The 19634-nt window shown below is 29.0% G+C and overlaps 1 protein-coding gene across 4 annotated transcripts in view; it reads left to right on the top strand.

Annotated features, from left to right (window-relative positions):
• Window positions 1–19634, top strand: part of LOC100205473 (peroxisomal carnitine O-octanoyltransferase) — a 76389-nt gene that overhangs the window by 24636 nt on the left and 32119 nt on the right. For all 4 annotated transcript variants that reach the window (XR_010641915.1, XR_010641916.1, XM_065810853.1 and 1 more), the window contains exons 4-8: window positions 291–427; window positions 642–762; window positions 13569–13662; window positions 14429–14542; window positions 16616–16714. Coding sequence is in view for 2 of the 4 variants with exons in the window: in XM_065810853.1 (XP_065666925.1) it covers window positions 291–427; window positions 642–762; window positions 13569–13662; window positions 14429–14542; window positions 16616–16714 (565 nt within the window). In the remaining 2 variants the exon portion in view is untranslated. The remainder of the gene's footprint in view (window positions 1–290; window positions 428–641; window positions 763–13568; window positions 13663–14428; window positions 14543–16615; window positions 16715–19634) is intronic.

The raw sequence follows: 19634 nt of genomic DNA on the forward strand, positions 1-19634 counted from the left end.
TAACAAAAATTATTTTTTATAAAATTATTTTTACCTAGTTGTTAAAGTTAAAATGAGGAAAAATTAGCAAAATGTTTCAAACTTATAGAATTGTATGACCTACTAACGAGAAATCTTTTAATGCATTATGAATGTTTAGATATTTCATGTAGACACATTATTCTGTTTGTAAATAAAAAAGATCTACAGTTGACATACGTTTGAAAGTGTTCTAGATGTTTTGAGTTTAATTGCTGTTGAATTATGTAACTATGACACCTATATGTCTTTCATATTTAATAAACTTTCAGACAGTGTCTTCCCATTGGAAAGTTTAAAAATGGTAGCTTTCAATGTATGTTGCAGTATTACATGCATTGTGTTGGGCGAATACCTGGGGAAAAAAAGGATATTCCAGTTTGTCACACTCATGTTGTTCCAAAGCCAGGTTTTTTTTATTTTTAACTTTATTTTTTTTTAAGAAAAGTGTTATTGTTTTGATTATATATATTTGAAAAATTAAGACATAAAATAATTTTCTTGTAAAAATAGTAAAATAAAATTTATGATAAATGAAGTTAAAGTGTTTTTTTCAGCTTTTTTCAGTTTTTTCATGTTGTTCATCTATATCTATTTACGCAGTATTTTCTTTTAAATCTCAGATGGGTCATACAATGTAATTTGCGAAGTGCGACATTTTGTTGTTTTAATGAAAGGAAGAATATTTAAATTACAAGTACTTGATGATAGTAAAGTTCCATATACTCCGGCTGAAATCTACAAGTAAGTGTTTATAGTTAATAAAATTTTTTCATTTTGAGATTTTGAGAGTATAATTGAAATTATAATTTAAAAAATTAATTAAATTCAGCAAATTTTTGTATGTAGGAATTTTAGGTAAAAGAAATTAAAAAAAAAAGCTTGATTATTTAAATCATTTTTGATAATGTAATTTTTTCATTTTTGTAATTTATATCAATTATTTAAGTATTATTTGGTAAAAACAATAAGGTTGAGAAAAATTTATTTTCTCTTAAACAAAAAAAAGTTTATTTTCTCTTAAACAAAAATACTGTTTATTTAAAATTTTTGAACATGACCAACAACACAATTTTGCGAATTGACAATTTTTTTTTATTCAGGACCTAAATTAGCCTGAATAAAAAAAAAGTAAATTTAAATAAAAGCAGAAATAGAGAAACTTTAAAATAGAGAAAATTTAAATTCCTTGGTGTTAAGTTTTATTTCTCAAAAAAAGTTTAAAACAAATAGATATAGTTTAGGTCCTGTTTTTTGAAATCTGTTTTAAGATTTGGAAAAATAAATACAAAAATCTGAGGAAATCTACTCAATAAGAAAGTTTAAAATGAGCTAAAAATTAAAGATGTTTTCAATTTCTTTAACAAATCTAAATAGGTAGTTGTTAACTCCAAACAGTTTAAATTTAAAGTTTTTTATCTAAAGTTTTATATTAGTGGAACGCACAAAGGAACTTGAAAAAAAAAAAAAAGGTTCTTTTTTCTGTGAAAAATTCTCCAGAAGGTCTTTAACTAGTTTATGTAAGATATTGCTGAAGTTCAACTAGATTACTGTTATCTAAGAAAATAGAGAAATTTAATTAAAAGAACTAAAAGGTAATTATCCTTTTCACTATGGCATCCATGTAAATCAGCTTTAATTCTAAATTATCTTTATACTACAGTGCATACTATGTATAAAAAGTGACCAGGTTGAAATTTAAACAGGGTCGGGTTTGATAAAATATAGCTGGGGATGTATAAACATTCATACATCCTAAAGCATATTTTTTTTATTTGTGATTCATGTTTTATATATATATATATATATATATATATATATATATATATATATACATATATATATATATATATATATATATATATATATATATATATATATATATATATATATATATATATATATATATTCATGTATATTTATATTCATGTATATTTATATTCATGTATATTTATATTTGAACATCATGATTATCATGATCATTATCAAGATCATCATGATCATCATGATCATCATCATCATGATCATCATGATCATGATCATCATCATCATCATCATCATCATCATCATCATCATCATCATCATCATCATCATCATCATCATTATCATCATCAATCATCATCATCATCATCATCATCATCATCATCATCATCATCATCATCATCATCATCATCATCATCATCAACATCAGCAGCAGGATCATCATTAAATCATCATCAAACTTTAGCCTTTCTCTTTTATATTTCTATCAATTTAATGATATTAAATATATATTTTTTTTTTGTTATTCACCTCCTCAAGGCCAAGAAGGCCACTACAGATGAGCTTTTCTCTTATATAAACAATTTTGAGCATCTTCTTTCCTTTAATAAAGCTCATTCATACAGTATCATAATATGTTTAATCTCTTCAATTTAATTTACTTACTGCTATCATTTTTATCTCTACATGCTGATACCCAAATCACTTAAATCTTCTTTGACAAATGTTGTTTGATAAAACATTTTTTCTAATCTCTGTCTAAGATTATGATACTTTGTCTTGTCAGAGACAAAGTGCCATAATCTTAGACAGAGAATCAGCAAATACTACACCATATAAATACTAAAGTTTGTATCTAAACAAATAGTAAAAATATATGTTTATATCCATATATATAAGTATTATGTGCATATATCCTTGCATAATTTAGAGGGAAAATCTGCGTCTTTTTGCAAAAAAAAAGCAATATTTGCCATAAAAAACGTTGAAAAAAAGAAAGAAAAAAAGGTCTTTAAGTTTTAATTTAGGCAGCGCCCAAATCAGTGCCAAAAATACCATTGATGCTGTTGAAAATGGTCTAGAATAGCCCCTGGCATAAATGGGCATCTTACATAACCTCCTGGATCCAAACATGTGTGGAAGCTTTTATTTCTTCTCTTTAGTTTTAAGTCAAGCCTCATCCTACTCCATATTTTTCACCATCTTGAGCAGTTGCTTTATCAAACCGTAATCATTTTTTTCATCTTTCTTACAAGAACATCTTTCTCAAAAACAAATGTCCTTTTATTATTCCATGAAGCCAATGTAAAAAGGTCCTAATAAAATTACGTCAACATTTGACTTGGTAAACCCTCTTCCCCTGAATGAATCAATTGTGATGATGGTGTTAATATTTATCATAATTTATGTACAGTGCAGAGTCACAATCAGTAAATGTACAAGTCCTCCTCACTTTAACTTAAGACCTATTCCTATTTCACAGTTAAATCCAATTATTTCTAATAGAGTCTTGTATAACAAAAAATGCATTTAATAAATTGCTCAAACCAGTGGTCAGCAACCTTTTGAGATGAAGTAGCTAAAAGATACAATTTTCAAAATATTTTAGTTTTTAAAGAGCATCTTTATTTCAATATTATGTTAATATTTGTGCATGAAGCTAAGGAGCCACATCTTGACATTGAAAGACATCTACTTACTTGCATAAATCTTTTTTGTTTGTTCAGTAGACTAACCAACAGCAACTTTGAATAAATAATAGTGTTATGAGTAAACATTTTGTGCATGCTTATTTAATTCTGTATTTGTTGGCTTTTTTTAAAGCATAAAACGGTTTTTAAAAAGTAGAAACATAAATAGCTTCATTAAAATACTGAAGGTTGAGCAATATATATATATATATATATATATATATATATATATATATATATATATATATATATATATATATATATATATATATATATATATATATATATATATCAGGAGCGGATCCAGGCTGTAGCAAGTGTAGCAGTTGCTACATTCAGCTCAGTTTTTTTTTCTCTTTTTATTTTTACGTACATTTCTTTTTTCATACAAAAGAGAAAGTTAATTTAAATAAGATATTGAGGTTACAAGTAGTCAAAATGCGGCTCTTCAAATTGTAGCTGAGCCAAGTTGACTATGTTATGGAAATATTTCATTTGGAAAAATGAAATGCTTCACTGAAAAATGCATGTATTTAACAGGTTTTGTCTCACAAGCCCATAAATTTTTGAAAGAATGTCACACATTTTGCAGCATATCAACTTAAATTAAACTGGGAGTTAAATAAACTGGCAAATTGACTTTAGCAATTGTAGCTAAAGTCAATTTGTCATGTTTTGAAATGACTCTATACATACCCCCGATAATTTATCAAATATTTAGGCTATTTAGCTGCAATGTTTTTATTAACAAGGAGGTCTTACGTAGTGACTTAAAGTCATCCATCAAGAACCTGTAGTAAAAACAGAATTTGTGTAGCAAAGGCAGAAATTCTGTTAAATATCTACACTCCGTTGGAAAGACTTTTTTTAATGAAGTGGATAGCAATCATTAAATAAAAAAGTTTTTATAATTATAAAGACTATGGTTGTATGAGTCTGTTGGTTTTATTTAGTCTATTATAAAAATAGTGAAATTTGTTTATGTTTATAAAAAATGGTGAAATGTGTTTATTGCTGTTCCACGAGTTATTTATCATTGATGAAGATTTATAAACGTTTTAAAAATTTATAGATTTTCCAGAGATAAAGAGAAAACACTTTAAGTTGAATATTACCTAATGCAAGTTTTAAAATGTCTAGCAGCACTTTAGTATATGATCTGGTTGACATCAAGACTTCAAAAAGGTTAAACTAAAGCAACATTTTGCACTATTTTCCTTTCAGATAAAGTTTTAGTTTATTCTAAAATTGCAAGGAACTTTCTACTACTTTTTCTTTCTACTTTGAAAATTACTACTCCGAACTATTATTCTCTGTGACAAGGTGTATGTTACAAAAATGTTATTGGATCAGCAAGTTGCTGTTTTTGGAAAACCAATGATATGAATTTTCTTTCAAAAGATGTTTTAAATGTTATGATAACTTGTAATACAAATGTTTGATGGTCCTAAATTTCTTTTGAAAATGTTGTGAAAACCTGTAAACAAATAAATTCCTAATTTTTATGTGATCAATTTCATGTAAGTCTAGAATCAGTAAGAGAGTCAAATAGCAAAGCAAAAGCAATTATATATGATAAAAATCAAATTCTAACATTTTATGTAAAACCTTGGTTAACTACAGTTGGAACTCTTTTGCTGCTTGACTTTTGTCCATGTTATCAAAAACATACGAAATAATGGAGTTACAAAGCTAATAATACTTACAATGCTCTTCTTAATCTCCCTGAAACTTCTAACATCTCAAACGTAAGCAAGACTGGTGATTTTATTTAACTTGCTGTCACATAACAAAAAACTTTTAATCTAAAAAGTGAGGGCATATGTTTCAGGTTCAATAATGATCAACAAACTTCCTCAGAGATCTAAATTATAAACAAAGAAAGTTTGTTTTAAATTTTGGCAATACAGCATTATGCATAAAAAAATCAGAAAATAAGCATAAGATATCAACACATGTCACAAGGCATTTCACAAATTATACATGTGAAAAAATAGTCTAGCTGATTAAAATGCTATTAAAAGAAACACTTTAGTTACAAATTTTTTTATGTTAGGAAAAATTGTTACAGAATTACTTGAAACAGAATTTAGAAACTTGAGGAAATATCTGTAAAAATATTTTTTAAGTGTTCTTTGAAACCAAAGATGTCTCTTGTGTACATTAACATATATTTTGAAATTATTACTTGCTTAATGATATGAAATTTTGACCAGTATAATGTTTTATTTTTTAAGCTTTGGTTAATATCCAAAATCATTTGAAATAGGCGGATTAAAGAGTCCTTTTGACAAAACTGTTAAATGGCTTTTCTTCAACTTGATTAAAAATAAAATTCGTTTGACTTCCTTATTCAATACTTTTATGCTTTACTGCATTACTTTATTAAAATTGAGTGTTATCATCAAAATATACTTTCCTATATTTATCAAAAACCACTGAAAACTTTCTACATCAAAATCAAGCAAAGACCTTTTTTTTTTTTTTAAGCAACTTTGCTTTCAACAAGGCTGCAAGCAACCACTAATTAAAGTTGGAAGTTACTGGAAAAGAAAAAATGAAGATAATGATTGGCGAATGACTTAAAGAACTGCACATTATATGAATCATAAAAGCAAGATAAAGGAAGCGAATTCCAAAGAACTGATGCTAGAGTAAAAAAACTAGATGAATAAGAATTTTTGGAGCACTTAGGAACAGTCTCAGAAAAAGGATGAGACTTAATTGAATGATGAGTAACATGAGAATGAATTTTAGTAGATGACACAAGAGGCGCTAGCTCTTTAGGGCATTGCCCATTATAGTATTTGTAGATAAGAGAAAGAGAAGCAACATTACAACGATGTGATAATGGTTGAAGGTTGGCTGCAAGGGCAGGTCCAACTATGTTTACAATGCGTTTTTGCACCTTGTCTAAAAGAGAAAGGACATCATTAGAAGGTCCGCACCAAATATGGCAACAGAATTCCATAAAAGGCCGGATTTGAGATTTATAGAGATAGAGGATAGAATCTGAAGTAAGAAAGTGTCAAGCTCGATAAAGAGATGCAACCTTAGCAGATGCTAATTTTGCAATAGATTTGATATACGCTTTCCAAGAAAGATCGGAAGTAAGAGTTAATCCTAGAAGATGAAGAGTAGATGACTCATAGAGTATATCACCATTCATAAATATAAGAAGATCTAAGTTATTGTGATAACGATTGGTTGAAAAAATTGAATGTTATCTGTATTGAAGTTCACCAGCCACTGTGAACCCCATGCTGTAGCAGAAGTGAGATCATTTTCAAGCTCAGATGCCCCCTTCAAGCAATCAGAGATTGTTGGCTTCTTATCATGACAAGAATAAATGACGAGGACAACTTTTATACTACGATTGGAAAGGAAGGATTCAATAATCTTAAAGATGTTGCCAGATACACCATAAGAAGAAAGCTTATGGAGAAGACCAGCATGCCAAACTTTATCAAAAGCTTTTGAAATGTCAAGAGTGATGGTCTTAACCTCTCCAGCTTTATCTAATGCACGATAAAACCTATTGGTTATTACTGTTAGCAAATCAGCTGTAGAACAAGAAGATCAAAATCCATATTGACGGTCAGAAAGTAAGCTATTAGGTTCAAGGTGAGAGATTAAATGTTTGTTAATTAAAGATTCAAAAATCTTGCTTATGATAGAAAGAAGACTAATGGGGCGGTAGTTAGACAAGTCAGATTGCTCTCCAGAATTTTTGAAAGTAGGGATAAAAGATGCCGCTTTCCAGCAGGCTGGAAAACAAGACTCTGATACACTTGTTGAATAGTTATGAGAGTATGGACGACAGCTCCGGAGAACACTTCTGCAAGACAATAACAGGTATGTTGTCCGGCCACAAGCTGTAGAAGAGTCGAAGCAGGAAATCACTTTAGATACAGATGCTGGAGTGATATGAATGTCAAGCAATGGATCAACCTGTTTGTTGGCAATATCAGGTAGAATGCAACTAATGGAATCAAGAGATGATATTGATTAAAAGTTTTTAGCAAACAATTCAGCTTTCTTTTGTAGGTGAGGTGACAAATGTCTGAACCATGCAAGAGAGGTGGAATTAAAGACTTGCTCTTATTATTAATACTATTAAAGTCACAAGAGCCTAATTTTTGAGATAAAATATGAGATTTCATGATCTGAGAATAGCGGGCTTTGGCGTTAGACAAAACCTTTTTACAATGATTTCTAGGAGTAATAAACAGACGTCTGTTTTCTGGAGAATTGTTTTGCTTATATATATGAAAGTAATGGTTTCGATTGCCAATCGCAGCGGCACAGTGTGAGGAAAACCATGGAGGAGAGTGAAGCTTGACCTGGAATCATCGAGAGGAAACAAAAGATTCTATGCCAGCCTGAATCCAAGAAGAAGCACATTTGTCGACAGGAAGACGAAAGATTTCTACCTAAGGGCCATCACGAAGAAAATCATGGAAAGACTCCCTGTCAGCTTTTAGGTAGTTGTAGGAGGTACAATAATAGGGGGAAGAATGAGATATTAGTTTTAGAGAGATCAAACTGTGATCAGAAGTACCTAAGGGTGAATGTGGAGAAACTGAGCACTGACTTGGATCAGAAACAAGACATAAGTCGAGTAGAGAAGGTAAATGATTCGGGTTGTCAGGAAAGCCAGTTGGAAAGTTAACTATTTAAGTTAGGAATTGAGAAAGGCAAAAGTTGTGGGCTTTAATGCCTGCAGAGTCACTGACACTAGAGCCAAACCATTCTGTGTGATGAGCATTAAAGTCACCAACAACAACAATAAACGGCTGATGGATAAAGAGAGAGGGCTTGGTCAATATGATCTGAAATGACATCAAAAAGAGTGCAGTTCTGAGATGAAGGAGAGCGATATAGAACAAAGAGAAAGGCGATAGAGTGAAGTGGTGCTAAACTAAAGCACGTGAAGGAATATTCTGATGATTCAAATCTAGTTTCACGACAAATAGGTGAGTTCTTACGAATATAAATGCCCAGGCTAAGCATGTGACTAATGGAGTCTTTACAAATTAAAGAAAGATAATACAATTCTAAGATTGCAAGATGAGACAGCTGAAATCAAATTAGTCTCACAAAGAGCAAGTAGGTCTGGTAAACTTTGCTAGAGATAAGAGCCAACAGAAGAAAAGTTACTTCGAAGACCACGAATATTAGTGAATGATAGGTTTAGAGAACTTGGTGACGATGATTGTTTTTTGTGTTTTATAGTTTTTGGTACTTAATTCATTTTTAAATTTCCTGAAGAACTTGACTCAAAGCATAGATAGTACTCAGAACACTGTTTAATAGCTAAGCAGTTGCCACATTACTATTTATAAACCCTAAGCCATAGCAAAGGGCTCCAAATGTGGCCTCGGCAATGCACACCAAAAGTACAAACAGGGACACCATCCGTGCACAACATAGCACTTTTAATACTTTGATATTTTTCAGCTGTTGATTGAATCAGCTTCTCTGAGAGCTACCACAGAGTTCGGGAAATCTGACTACCAGCTGGCCTCAGAACCGTAAAACTGAGTTTTAGAGCCGTACCCTCATTAGGAGATAATTGAATGAGTTGCTTAGTCATAAAAACAGAGACACAAGCAAAACCCATGCATTGAGTCAAGAAGATCCAGCATTCAACATCCTAAACTGGAAACAGTGTATTAAAAATAGATCTGTGCCAGCCTAATAGATGAAGAAGGGGTGTGAGGCTGGTCAACAGATAGAATCTGTTTACCCCTTAACTCTTTGCCTAGGGAGGCCTTCTACAATTGAAGAATGACAATTGTCGAATGCATTTAACATCTGCCCTAGATGAGTATTTTTATTAAGACACCGACTCTAGCCTTTACTCAATCAAAGGCTCCAAGACCGGGGGTGTTTAAAGTTGGAGTTGGCATCTCCTAGCCTTTGCCTAAAAAGGCGTATCCTACAAGGCAGCAGGACATGAAGCAGATTGTACTGGGTTTTATTTTACCAGTAGCAGGATAACCTGACCTGACATTTATAAAATATAAATATTTATTACCAGGATAACCTGACCTTACATTAACTTAACTTTATACTCTTGTCTTGACAAAAAGTCTTCTCTTTTCGATTACTTAAAACAGGCAGTCAATCCTAAATCTGATCTCACTTCTGTAACAGATTGGGGCTCACAGTGGTTTGTTAATTTTAACTCAAACAAAACTAAGTTATTTATTGCAAAAAACTATTGCAATATTGACAACATTACTATATTGTTGAATGGCAACCCTCTCACAGAGTCCTCTTCTTTACATCTTCTTGGATTATCGTTTACTACTGACCTTTCACAAAAACATATAAACAATCGATTGCTAAATTAGCATCTGCTAAGGTTGCTTCTCTTAATCGTGCTTCCCATTTCTTTTCTCCTGATTCTTTACCTCTACATATCTCTTATTTGTCCCTGTATAAAATACTGTTGTCATATTTGGGCTGGTTCTACTAATGCTGCTTTTTCTCTTCCAAACACTAGACCTATGTCATTTTAAACAAAGAACCATAGTGTTCAGTTTGTCTTGTTAGGTTGACATTTATTCATTGACACTTTTGTTTTTATTATTTGCTGAGATTTGTTAATCTTATCGTGTTTAATTGTAATATGCCTGAAGTTTGCTATTTTGGATTTTAAAAGCATTCCTTATTTATTTAAAGCAATATATTTTTTATTAAAAAAGTTTAATTACTTTAGTTCTATTTTTTATTTGATTTGAAACCTGTTTCTTTTTTTCATTGTTTGACAAAGAGTTTATAGTAATGAAGTAATGAAGTTTATTATTAAAAATATGATAATCTTTATAAATTATTTTTGTAAATTTATACAAATCTTTACAGTGGCTTTTTCAGTTATCTAATATTTTATAAAAGAAGCCATTAAATAAAGCATGATGTTTTTTAAAACTAAATTAAATTGAAAAATTGAATTTTAAACAAATTTAAATTAAATTTCTCATTTTCATTTTCAAATATAAACCCCCAATTTTTTGCAGACCGAAACATATTTTAATAAACACAAATATTTTGTTGATTTAAATATATATATAAATTTATATGATATTTTTTGTATGTATTATTTGTCATAAATACATTGACTGGTAATAGGAATACCAAGAATTAAATGTAAATACATAGAATGGCGATAAGGGCTCGGTAATGGTTTTAGTCATGATTTAAAGTCATAAAAGACAAGTAAACTATTATTTCGTTAAAAAGTGTTCAGTTTAACTGGATGATTTTAACGTCGCGTAAATCAAGTAATGTTCTTCCCCTTTAAAGGGACGAGGGAACTCACTATAAGCCACTGTACATCCATCATAGATCCATCAATGAACTTTAGATCAATAAGTTTGCAAGTTTTGCTCTTTTAGACCAGCAAGTTAACATATATAGACCACATAGTATAGTTGGCAAACTTTTTTTTTTTTAGAGGGAAAAATATTTATGGCATTTTTGATACAGTCAATAAAAACTGCCCACCCCTGTATATATATATATATATATATATATTTTTTTTTTTTTTTAAACATCTTCGCTTCCAACAAGGCTGCAAGCAGCCACTAATTAAAGTTGGAAGTTACTGTAAGAGATAAGATGAAGGTTGTAGAGAAAGATAACGATTGACGGACGATTTAAAAGATTGCAAATTAAATGAATCAGGAAAGCAAGATGAAGGAAGCGAATTCCAAAGAACTGATGTTCGAGGAAAAAAACTAGACGAATAAGCCTTTTTGGAGCACTTAGGAACAGTCACAGAAAAAGGATGACACTTAATTGAATGACGAGTAACACGAGAATGAATTTTAGTAGATGGCACAAGAGACGCTAGCTCTTTAGAGCAGTGCCCATTATAGTATTTGTAGAAAAGAGAAAGAGAAGCAACATTACGACGATGTGATAATGGTTGGAGGTTGGCTGCAAGAGCAGGTCCAACTATGTTTACAATGCGTTTTTGCACCTTGTCTAAAAGAGAAAGGACATCATTAGAAGATCCGCCCCATATATGGCAACAGTATTCCATACATGGCCGGATTTGAGATTTATAGAGATAGAGAATTGAATCCAGAGTAAGAAAGTGGCGAGCTCGATAAAGAGATGCAACCTTAGCAGATGCTAATTTTGCAACCGATTTGATATATGGTTTCCAAGAAAGATTGGAAGTAAGAGTTAATCCTAGAAGATGAAGAGTAGGTGACTCATCGAGTACATTACCGTTCATAAATATAGGAAGATCTAAATTATTGTGATAACGATTGGCTGAAAAAAATTGAGTTTTATCTGAATTAAAGTTCACCAGCCACTGTGAGCCCCATGCTGTAGCAGAAGTGAGATCCTTTTCAAGCTCAAATGCCCCCTCCAGGCAATCAGAGGGTGTTGGTTTCTTATCACGACAAGAATAAATGGTAGTATCATCAGCAAACAATGCCACCTTAGATTTGAGAATATCTGGAAGATCGTTAATGTAAATTAAAAAGAGTATAGGGCCAAGGATAGAACCTTGAGGAACCCCTGAAGTTACAGAATAAGAAGAAGAGTGTTGTCCATCGAGGACAACTTTTATGCTACGATTGGAAAGGAAGGATTCAATGATCTTAAAGATGTTGCCGGATACACCATAAGAAGAAAGCTTATGGAGAAGACCAGCATGCCAAACTTTATCAAACGCTTTTGAAATGTCAAGAGCGATGGCCTTAACCTCTCCACCTTCATCTAATGCACGATAAAACCTGTCAGTTATTACTGTTAGCAAATCAGCTGTAGAACGAGAAGATCGAAATCCATATTGATGGTCAGAAAGTAAGTTATTAGATTCAAGATGAGAAATTAAGTGTTTGTTAATTAAAGATTCAAAAACCTTGCTTATGATAGGAAGAAGACTTATGGGACGGTAGTTAGACGAATCAGATCGCTCCCCAGAATTTTTGAAGATAGGGATAACAGATGCCGCTTTCCAGCAGGCTGGAAAACAAGACTCTGATAAGCACTTGTTGAATAGTTTTGAGAGTATAGACGACAGCTCCGGAGAACACTTCTGCAAGACAATAACAGGTATGTTGTCTGGGCCACAAGCTGTAGAAGAGTCTAGGCAGGAGATCAATTTAGATACAGATGCTGGAGTGATATGAACGTCAAGCAATGGATCAACCTGTTTGTTGGCAATATCAGGTAGAACGCAATTAGTGGAATCAAGAGATGATATTGATGAAAAGTTTTTAGCAAACAGTTCAGCTTTGTCTTTAGGTGAGGTGACAAAGTCTGAACCATACAAGAGAGGTGGAATTATAGATTTGCCCTTATTATTGATATTATTAAAGATTCTCCAGAAGTCACGAGAGCCTAATTTTTGAGATGAGATACGAGATTTCATGACCTGAGAATAGCGGGTTTTGGTGTTAGATAAAACCTTTTTACAGTTGTTTCTATATATATATATATATATATATATATATATATATATATATATATATATATATATATATATATATATATATATATATATATATATATATATATATTTGTGTGTGTGTATATATATGTCAGTATTTAATAAATAGTAAATGTATGCATAAGTTTATAATATATAAAGTATTATAAATTTTTTTGTAGCCCCTGCTATCAACCCCTGCTAAATCTTATAATTTTACTTGGGATGGGTTTGCAAAAAGTCTTATTTTTAGCTGGGGTTGATAGCTGAGGTTAGCAAAAAGCTCAGCATATTCAAACTTGCATTTATAAAATTCAAACTTTAAATCTTCAATTTATAGTTTGTTTTTATATTATTTAAAATTAATGCAATGTTGAAGTATAAAATTACTACTAATGTATACATATAACTATGTATACATACTACTAATGTATACATAAAACTAAGTTTAAAAAGTTGTTTATGGTTAGACTTACCTCAGTTGTTGTAATTTAATTTATTTCTGTATTTTTGTGTTGTTTCATGCAATTACCAAAACAACATGTTGTTTTAATAATTGCATGAAACAACACAAGTATTTCAATTTAATTTTATCCTGTATTTTACAACATTGATTAATTACAACTAATTTTTTTCTTCAGTCAGCTTTTGATCATTGCTGGTATATGCAAAATGTCCGGAGATGGCCTTTCTATTGGCTCTCTGACATCAACTGATCGTGATTCTTGGTATAAGGTAAATTGTATTTATCATTTTATGCTGCAGACTGTCATGTTTGATGACACTATGTATTGAATATTTTAATTTATAATTATCTATTTAAATTAAAAAAATATATACCTAGCCAAGATGGTCTAAATTTATTTAGATAAGATTTTATTTTTATATATATTTAAGAGTTAACTAGATGTTTATCAGGTTTAATTGGTTAAATATCCTACACCAAATATATTTGTTTTTACAACAATTTTTGATGATGATGATGATGATGACGATGATGATGATGATGATGATGATGATGATGATGATGATGATGGTGATGATGATGATGATGATGATGATGATGATGATGATGATGATGATGATGATGATGATGATGATGATGATGATGATGATGATGATGATGAATGATGAATGATGAGTTGTCTAAATATTTTTGTCTTGCTTAAAATTAAGATTAGAAAAAGATTTGTGTGAGCAGCTTTTTTTGTTTGGTAACCTTTTACTTCAAAAGAAAATCATGCACTACACAATACACTGACCAGGGGTCGAAATAGGTGTCAGACATCACTGCCTTTTTAGTCCATTCTTGAGACCTGCTAAAGGAGGGTAAAAAATTATTGTTCATTTTTTCAGTAAAAATGAACAGTGGTTAGTTTCCCCCCTCAAATAAGTCTCAGAAACAGTCTGAACAGCGCTGATGTCCAACACTTATTTTGACCTCTGCTGCCTATAGTATATTTTTATAACATTTTTACACTAACTGTAATATTTTATATAGGCATATACAAATCTGTGTGAGTTGGATATTCAGAATAGAACTAATATTTCTGTTATCAATGAAGCTGCATGGGTAGTTGCATTTGATGATGTAGAAACTTACACTTCCCAACAGGTTATCTTTTTATATTCATTTTTGTCAATTTGTTTAATTTCTTTTAAAGCTTTGTTAACCTAAATGACTAAAATTAGTTTTTGATATTTTTTTCCTTTTAAATTTTGGATTATTTTGATTAGTATAGAGCAGACCTTGTTTTAAAGCATTAAGCTGCCAGCAATTTATGTATGCGTTAAGCAATTTTACGTAGGCCTGGAGCAATTTCCATTAAGCAACTTTTTATCTTTTTTTAACTTTAAGGTTATTCTATAAGTGTAAGATAAAAGAAGTGATGATGATTATGTAAAAAAGTTTGTTACAAAAGTATGAATGACAATTATGTTAGATATAAGCGCTACTTACTTATTAAAAAAAACTCAAATAAAATTAAAAGCTACGATAACTTAATCACTATTAAGCTAATTAATTTATCGAAATATTCAGTAACAGAAAACAACTGTTTGTAGTTGATGACATATTTTTTTGTATACATTATTAACCCTTTAGCTATCGAAAGCAGCCAAAAATAAAAAGCTATTTATGCCATTAAAATTTTCCAGTTAAACCTTCAATGAAATTAGTATAATTTTTCAGAAATTCCATAAAATGTTTGTTTACTAAAGCTTCATTGTTGTAAATCCAAATTCTTATTTATAGTTTTATTATTTTAATTCGAAAACTATATATAAATAAAACTATATATAAATAGGCAGTTCAGTTTCGCTAGTTAAAAAATATACTGTATTTGAATCTTCTTTTTAACAAAATAACATGAATGTTTTAATTTTATGTAGAAAAAGGTTGCTGTCGCAAATATAATAAAATAAGAAAAAACATTTAGTATTTTTTATTAAAATAATATCATAAAGTAACATAGTTATTTAGACTTTATAAGTTCAACTAAGTAATAACAACTAACTTAAAATATTTTATTTCATAAATTTTTACAGTTTAAAAATAGAACATAATTTTTGCAGTTAAAAGTTTTACATCATATAAGAACACTGCTAAAAATTAAAATTTTAAATAAATGTGTTAAAATAAACAGCTGCATCAAAAATTTGCACAAAACATAAGTTAAACTTTATTTATAACGCAAGTTAAAGCAATTATTTTTTAATAAATATTATGTACAGCGATATAATTTTAATAAATGGTGTTTGGAAAAATAATCTTTGCTTTCACAACAAAATTGGTATTAAGATAATAAACTTTTAATAAATAAAGTAAATAAAATAACCTAATTTGTTACTCGCTAATTTTTTTCAAATAAAAAATCATTTTTAGTTGCAAAGTGCAATTAGAAATTCAAGAAATAATCATTAAAAAAGTTTAATATATTTCAATTCATTTATGCAAATGTCGAGAAAAGAAATAAATTTGTTTATATCAAACATTTTTAAAAATGTAATTTAAATTTTATTATTTAATACAAAAAAAAAAAAAAATTGAAAGAAAATAAACATTCCCTAATAGTAATAATAAAAATCCAGTTAGATAATATTTAACTTGTTTTGTGGTAATTAATATTATTGCAGTAATTTAAAAAAGTTTATGTCTTTAAAAATTAAAAAAACAAAGAAAATTTTAAGACATCAAATTCACGTTAGGCAAACGCGTAAAGCATTTTTTATTTAAAACAAGGTCTGATATAACATATACATGAATCTCTTAAGAGACAAACTTTGACAGATTTCAAACAAAGTTTCTTGTATAAAGATTGTTTTATTTAGTTAAAAAGTTGTTTTTATAATTGCAGAATTTTTTTGGAAATGTTTTGTTAAATAAAAAATTTCATATAGTCTGTCTAATTTTGATTTTTTTTAAATTATTGTTAATAATATTTTTAAAATAATATTAGCAATACATTAAATTAAACCTTAAACTTAAATTCAAACATAAACTCAAATAACTGCTTTTTTTTTGAAATACTTTATCATATATTCATCACTTTAATAAACATATAAAATAAATGAGCATATGGGATACATGAATCTGTATGTATAGTATGTAAATGTATTTATAAAAATTCTATATATAAAGAGTTTGAAAATGTTGAACTAATTATTACAAAAACAATATTTAATTTAGGCTTTCGAAAATTGTGCTTTAGGAGACTGTGTTAATCGCTGGTTTGATAAAAAGACCTGTATAATAACTGCTACTGGTATCTTTGGAATGAATAATGATGTAACTTTCTTGAGCTTTAAAAATAATTTTTTGCATTTTTCAATGAAATCAAGGATAATACATCCATTCAAAAGTAATAATAAATCCATTCAATGTTAGTTATACATCTATTAAAGGTTTATAATACATTCATTCATGGGTTGTAGCACATCCATTCAAAAGTAATAAAATATCCATTCAAGGTTAATTATACATCTATTAAAGGTTAATAATTTATTCATTTATGGGTAATAATACGTTTATTCATGGGTATTAACCATTGAATGTAATAGTTTATCTATTCAAGGCTAATAATATTCAATTCAAGGATAGTAATTTATCTATTCAAGGCTAATTAACTTCTATTCAAGGGTAATAGTACATCCATTCAGGGTAGTTATGCATCAAATTAATTTTATTAGATCCTTGATTTCCTTTCAATTATTCTTTCTTATTTGAAAAATATTTTTAATTATATATTTATTTAGTGTTTTTAATGTCTTTTTTATTTATATTTTAAATATAGTTTATTTCTGAAATATTTTTATGAGTCATATGTTAGCTATACTTAAATATTGTATGGTGAAAAAAGGTATAGTAAAAAGTATTGCACACCCTTCAACATATGTAAGAAATGGTGAGGTACACCCTTTAGTGTTAGAGTATTTTTTTTAAAAAAATGTTCTCTAACTTATTATTATATTCTGGTCATAGAAATCTTAAAATAAATAATTTAATAATGATAATGTTTAGGACTTGCCAGAGCTATTGCAGTTTAACAGTTAGTATTATGTATGTTAAGCATTTATAATAATGGTCAAAACTTAAAATGAATTTTATATTAATACATCTGCATTAAAAAACATGTTATATAATTGTTTTTAGTTCACATATAGTCAGATTAAAACAAATCTTGGTTTAGGGGTTACCCACATGTTTCATCATAGGATACTGGGGAGGGGGATAGATATTGACTAAGTGATGGTTTGTGAAGGGGTAAGGGTTTATTTTGCAATAATTCTTTAGTTTTTTTTTTAGTTAGAATCTAAAAAAACCTTTCTTTTAATTAAAAAAGTGTCTGGCCAAACATAACCCTTCAGTCAATGTATGTACTTTTCATTCAGCTATTTACTGCAGCTATTTTTATTTATGTTAGGTGATGATTTAAACACCACTACTTCTACCTTTATATTAATCACTTATGCAGTCTACAGTTATATCATCAATAAAAATATAAATGATACAGTTATGAATTAAATAAATAATAAAAGTATTATCAAACAACAATAACACAATGTTACAAATTTTTACACATTTTCACCCACTTTAAATTTATTGTTATATATTATTTATTAATTAATTTTCTTTGTTAATTCCAAAAAATATATCTTTGTCATCTACCATTTTAGAATTTAACATTTTTAGCACCTACCAGCAACCAGGCGCCCATGCATCATCAGCGCCTCATGGAACATTTTAAATGAGGTTCTCCCATAAAGTTCTGCAGCATAGGCTTAGATGAGGAAAGAAAAGTAGTGGGTTACAGACAATAATATGTATATTGTAGATGGAAAAATACATTGTTAATTGATACTTTAAAATAGGTAATTACTCAAGTTCTTTAACATCTAGACATACCATTATCTCCAGCACCTTTCCCATGTGATGACAGCCTACTAGTACTACAACCACCACAAAATGTAAGTATACTTCTCATCATGCTCTCCAAAAGTCTTATATTTAATTTAATTAAACATGAAGTATTTACTATGCATTAATTTTTTAATGAAGTTTTGAACACTACTGTTATTTATGTGTATGTTGAAGTTGCTATATGTTGTTTTTTCATTCTTTTATAAAAGAAGATGTTTTAGCTCGAGTCATAAATTAGGCATAAAAAAATAATATCAACCTTGCGTCAAAATTATTGTGATTTTTAAATGTTCCATCTCAAGATTCAGCAAGTAACAGTAGCGAAGACACAGAGGAAGTTTCTCTACCACTAATTACTTTTCAGCCTTACTTTCTCTACCTATAATGACTTTTCAACCTAATTTTCCACATCAAAGTAAGCTAGATGATGTATAGAGTTACGTCAAAATGAATTTGATTTTGAATTCATAAAGTATACACTTCAAAATAAAACATAAAATGTTACAAGAATAAAAACATCCTTCTCCATGCTTTGAACTCATAACTGCTCTCTTGTGTAACATAGTGATACCCACAATGCTACACAATCTTGTTGGATATATGGATATTAAAATTATATATTTGAGACAAATGTCATATGAGATTATTTGTAACTCTTCACCTCCTCTAAGGAAAGAGAATGGTTACAAATTTTTTGTGTCATTATTTTTGGAGGAAAGGTAATCAGTGAAGAATTAAGGTTAGTTACTAGGAAGGTAGGTAGGGCTTTAAAATTATCAAAAATTGTGTGATGTAATTTATGTATGACTCATTATCATATATATATATATATATATATATATATATATATATATATATATATATATATATATATATATATATATATATATATATATATATATATATATATACACACACACATATATATACACATATATACATATATATAAATTAGTAAAAAACACTTATCTAACTTTTATCTTCTACTTGAAGTTTCACTATTGCTGGATCATCAGGTTCGAATTCACATTAATATACAATAATTCATTAGGTTTTTTGTAGGGCTTATAGGAACTTTCTGAGAGGTTAAATGTGACATTATTTTAGCTAGGGTATTTAAAATATATAAACCTACAAATTCGCAAATTTTAAAATTAACAATAAAAATGAATGCATATTTATACAATTTGATATCATTGATTTTTACCCCTTAATTACACCAGAAATTTTAGATAAAACAATAGAATTTGGAAAATCCCATTTAGAAATTACTGAGGACACTATTCGT

The sequence above is a fragment of the Hydra vulgaris genome, chromosome 11 (genome assembly GCF_038396675.1).
Source record: "Hydra vulgaris chromosome 11, alternate assembly HydraT2T_AEP".
Classification (NCBI taxonomy): domain Eukaryota; kingdom Metazoa; phylum Cnidaria; class Hydrozoa; order Anthoathecata; family Hydridae; genus Hydra; species Hydra vulgaris.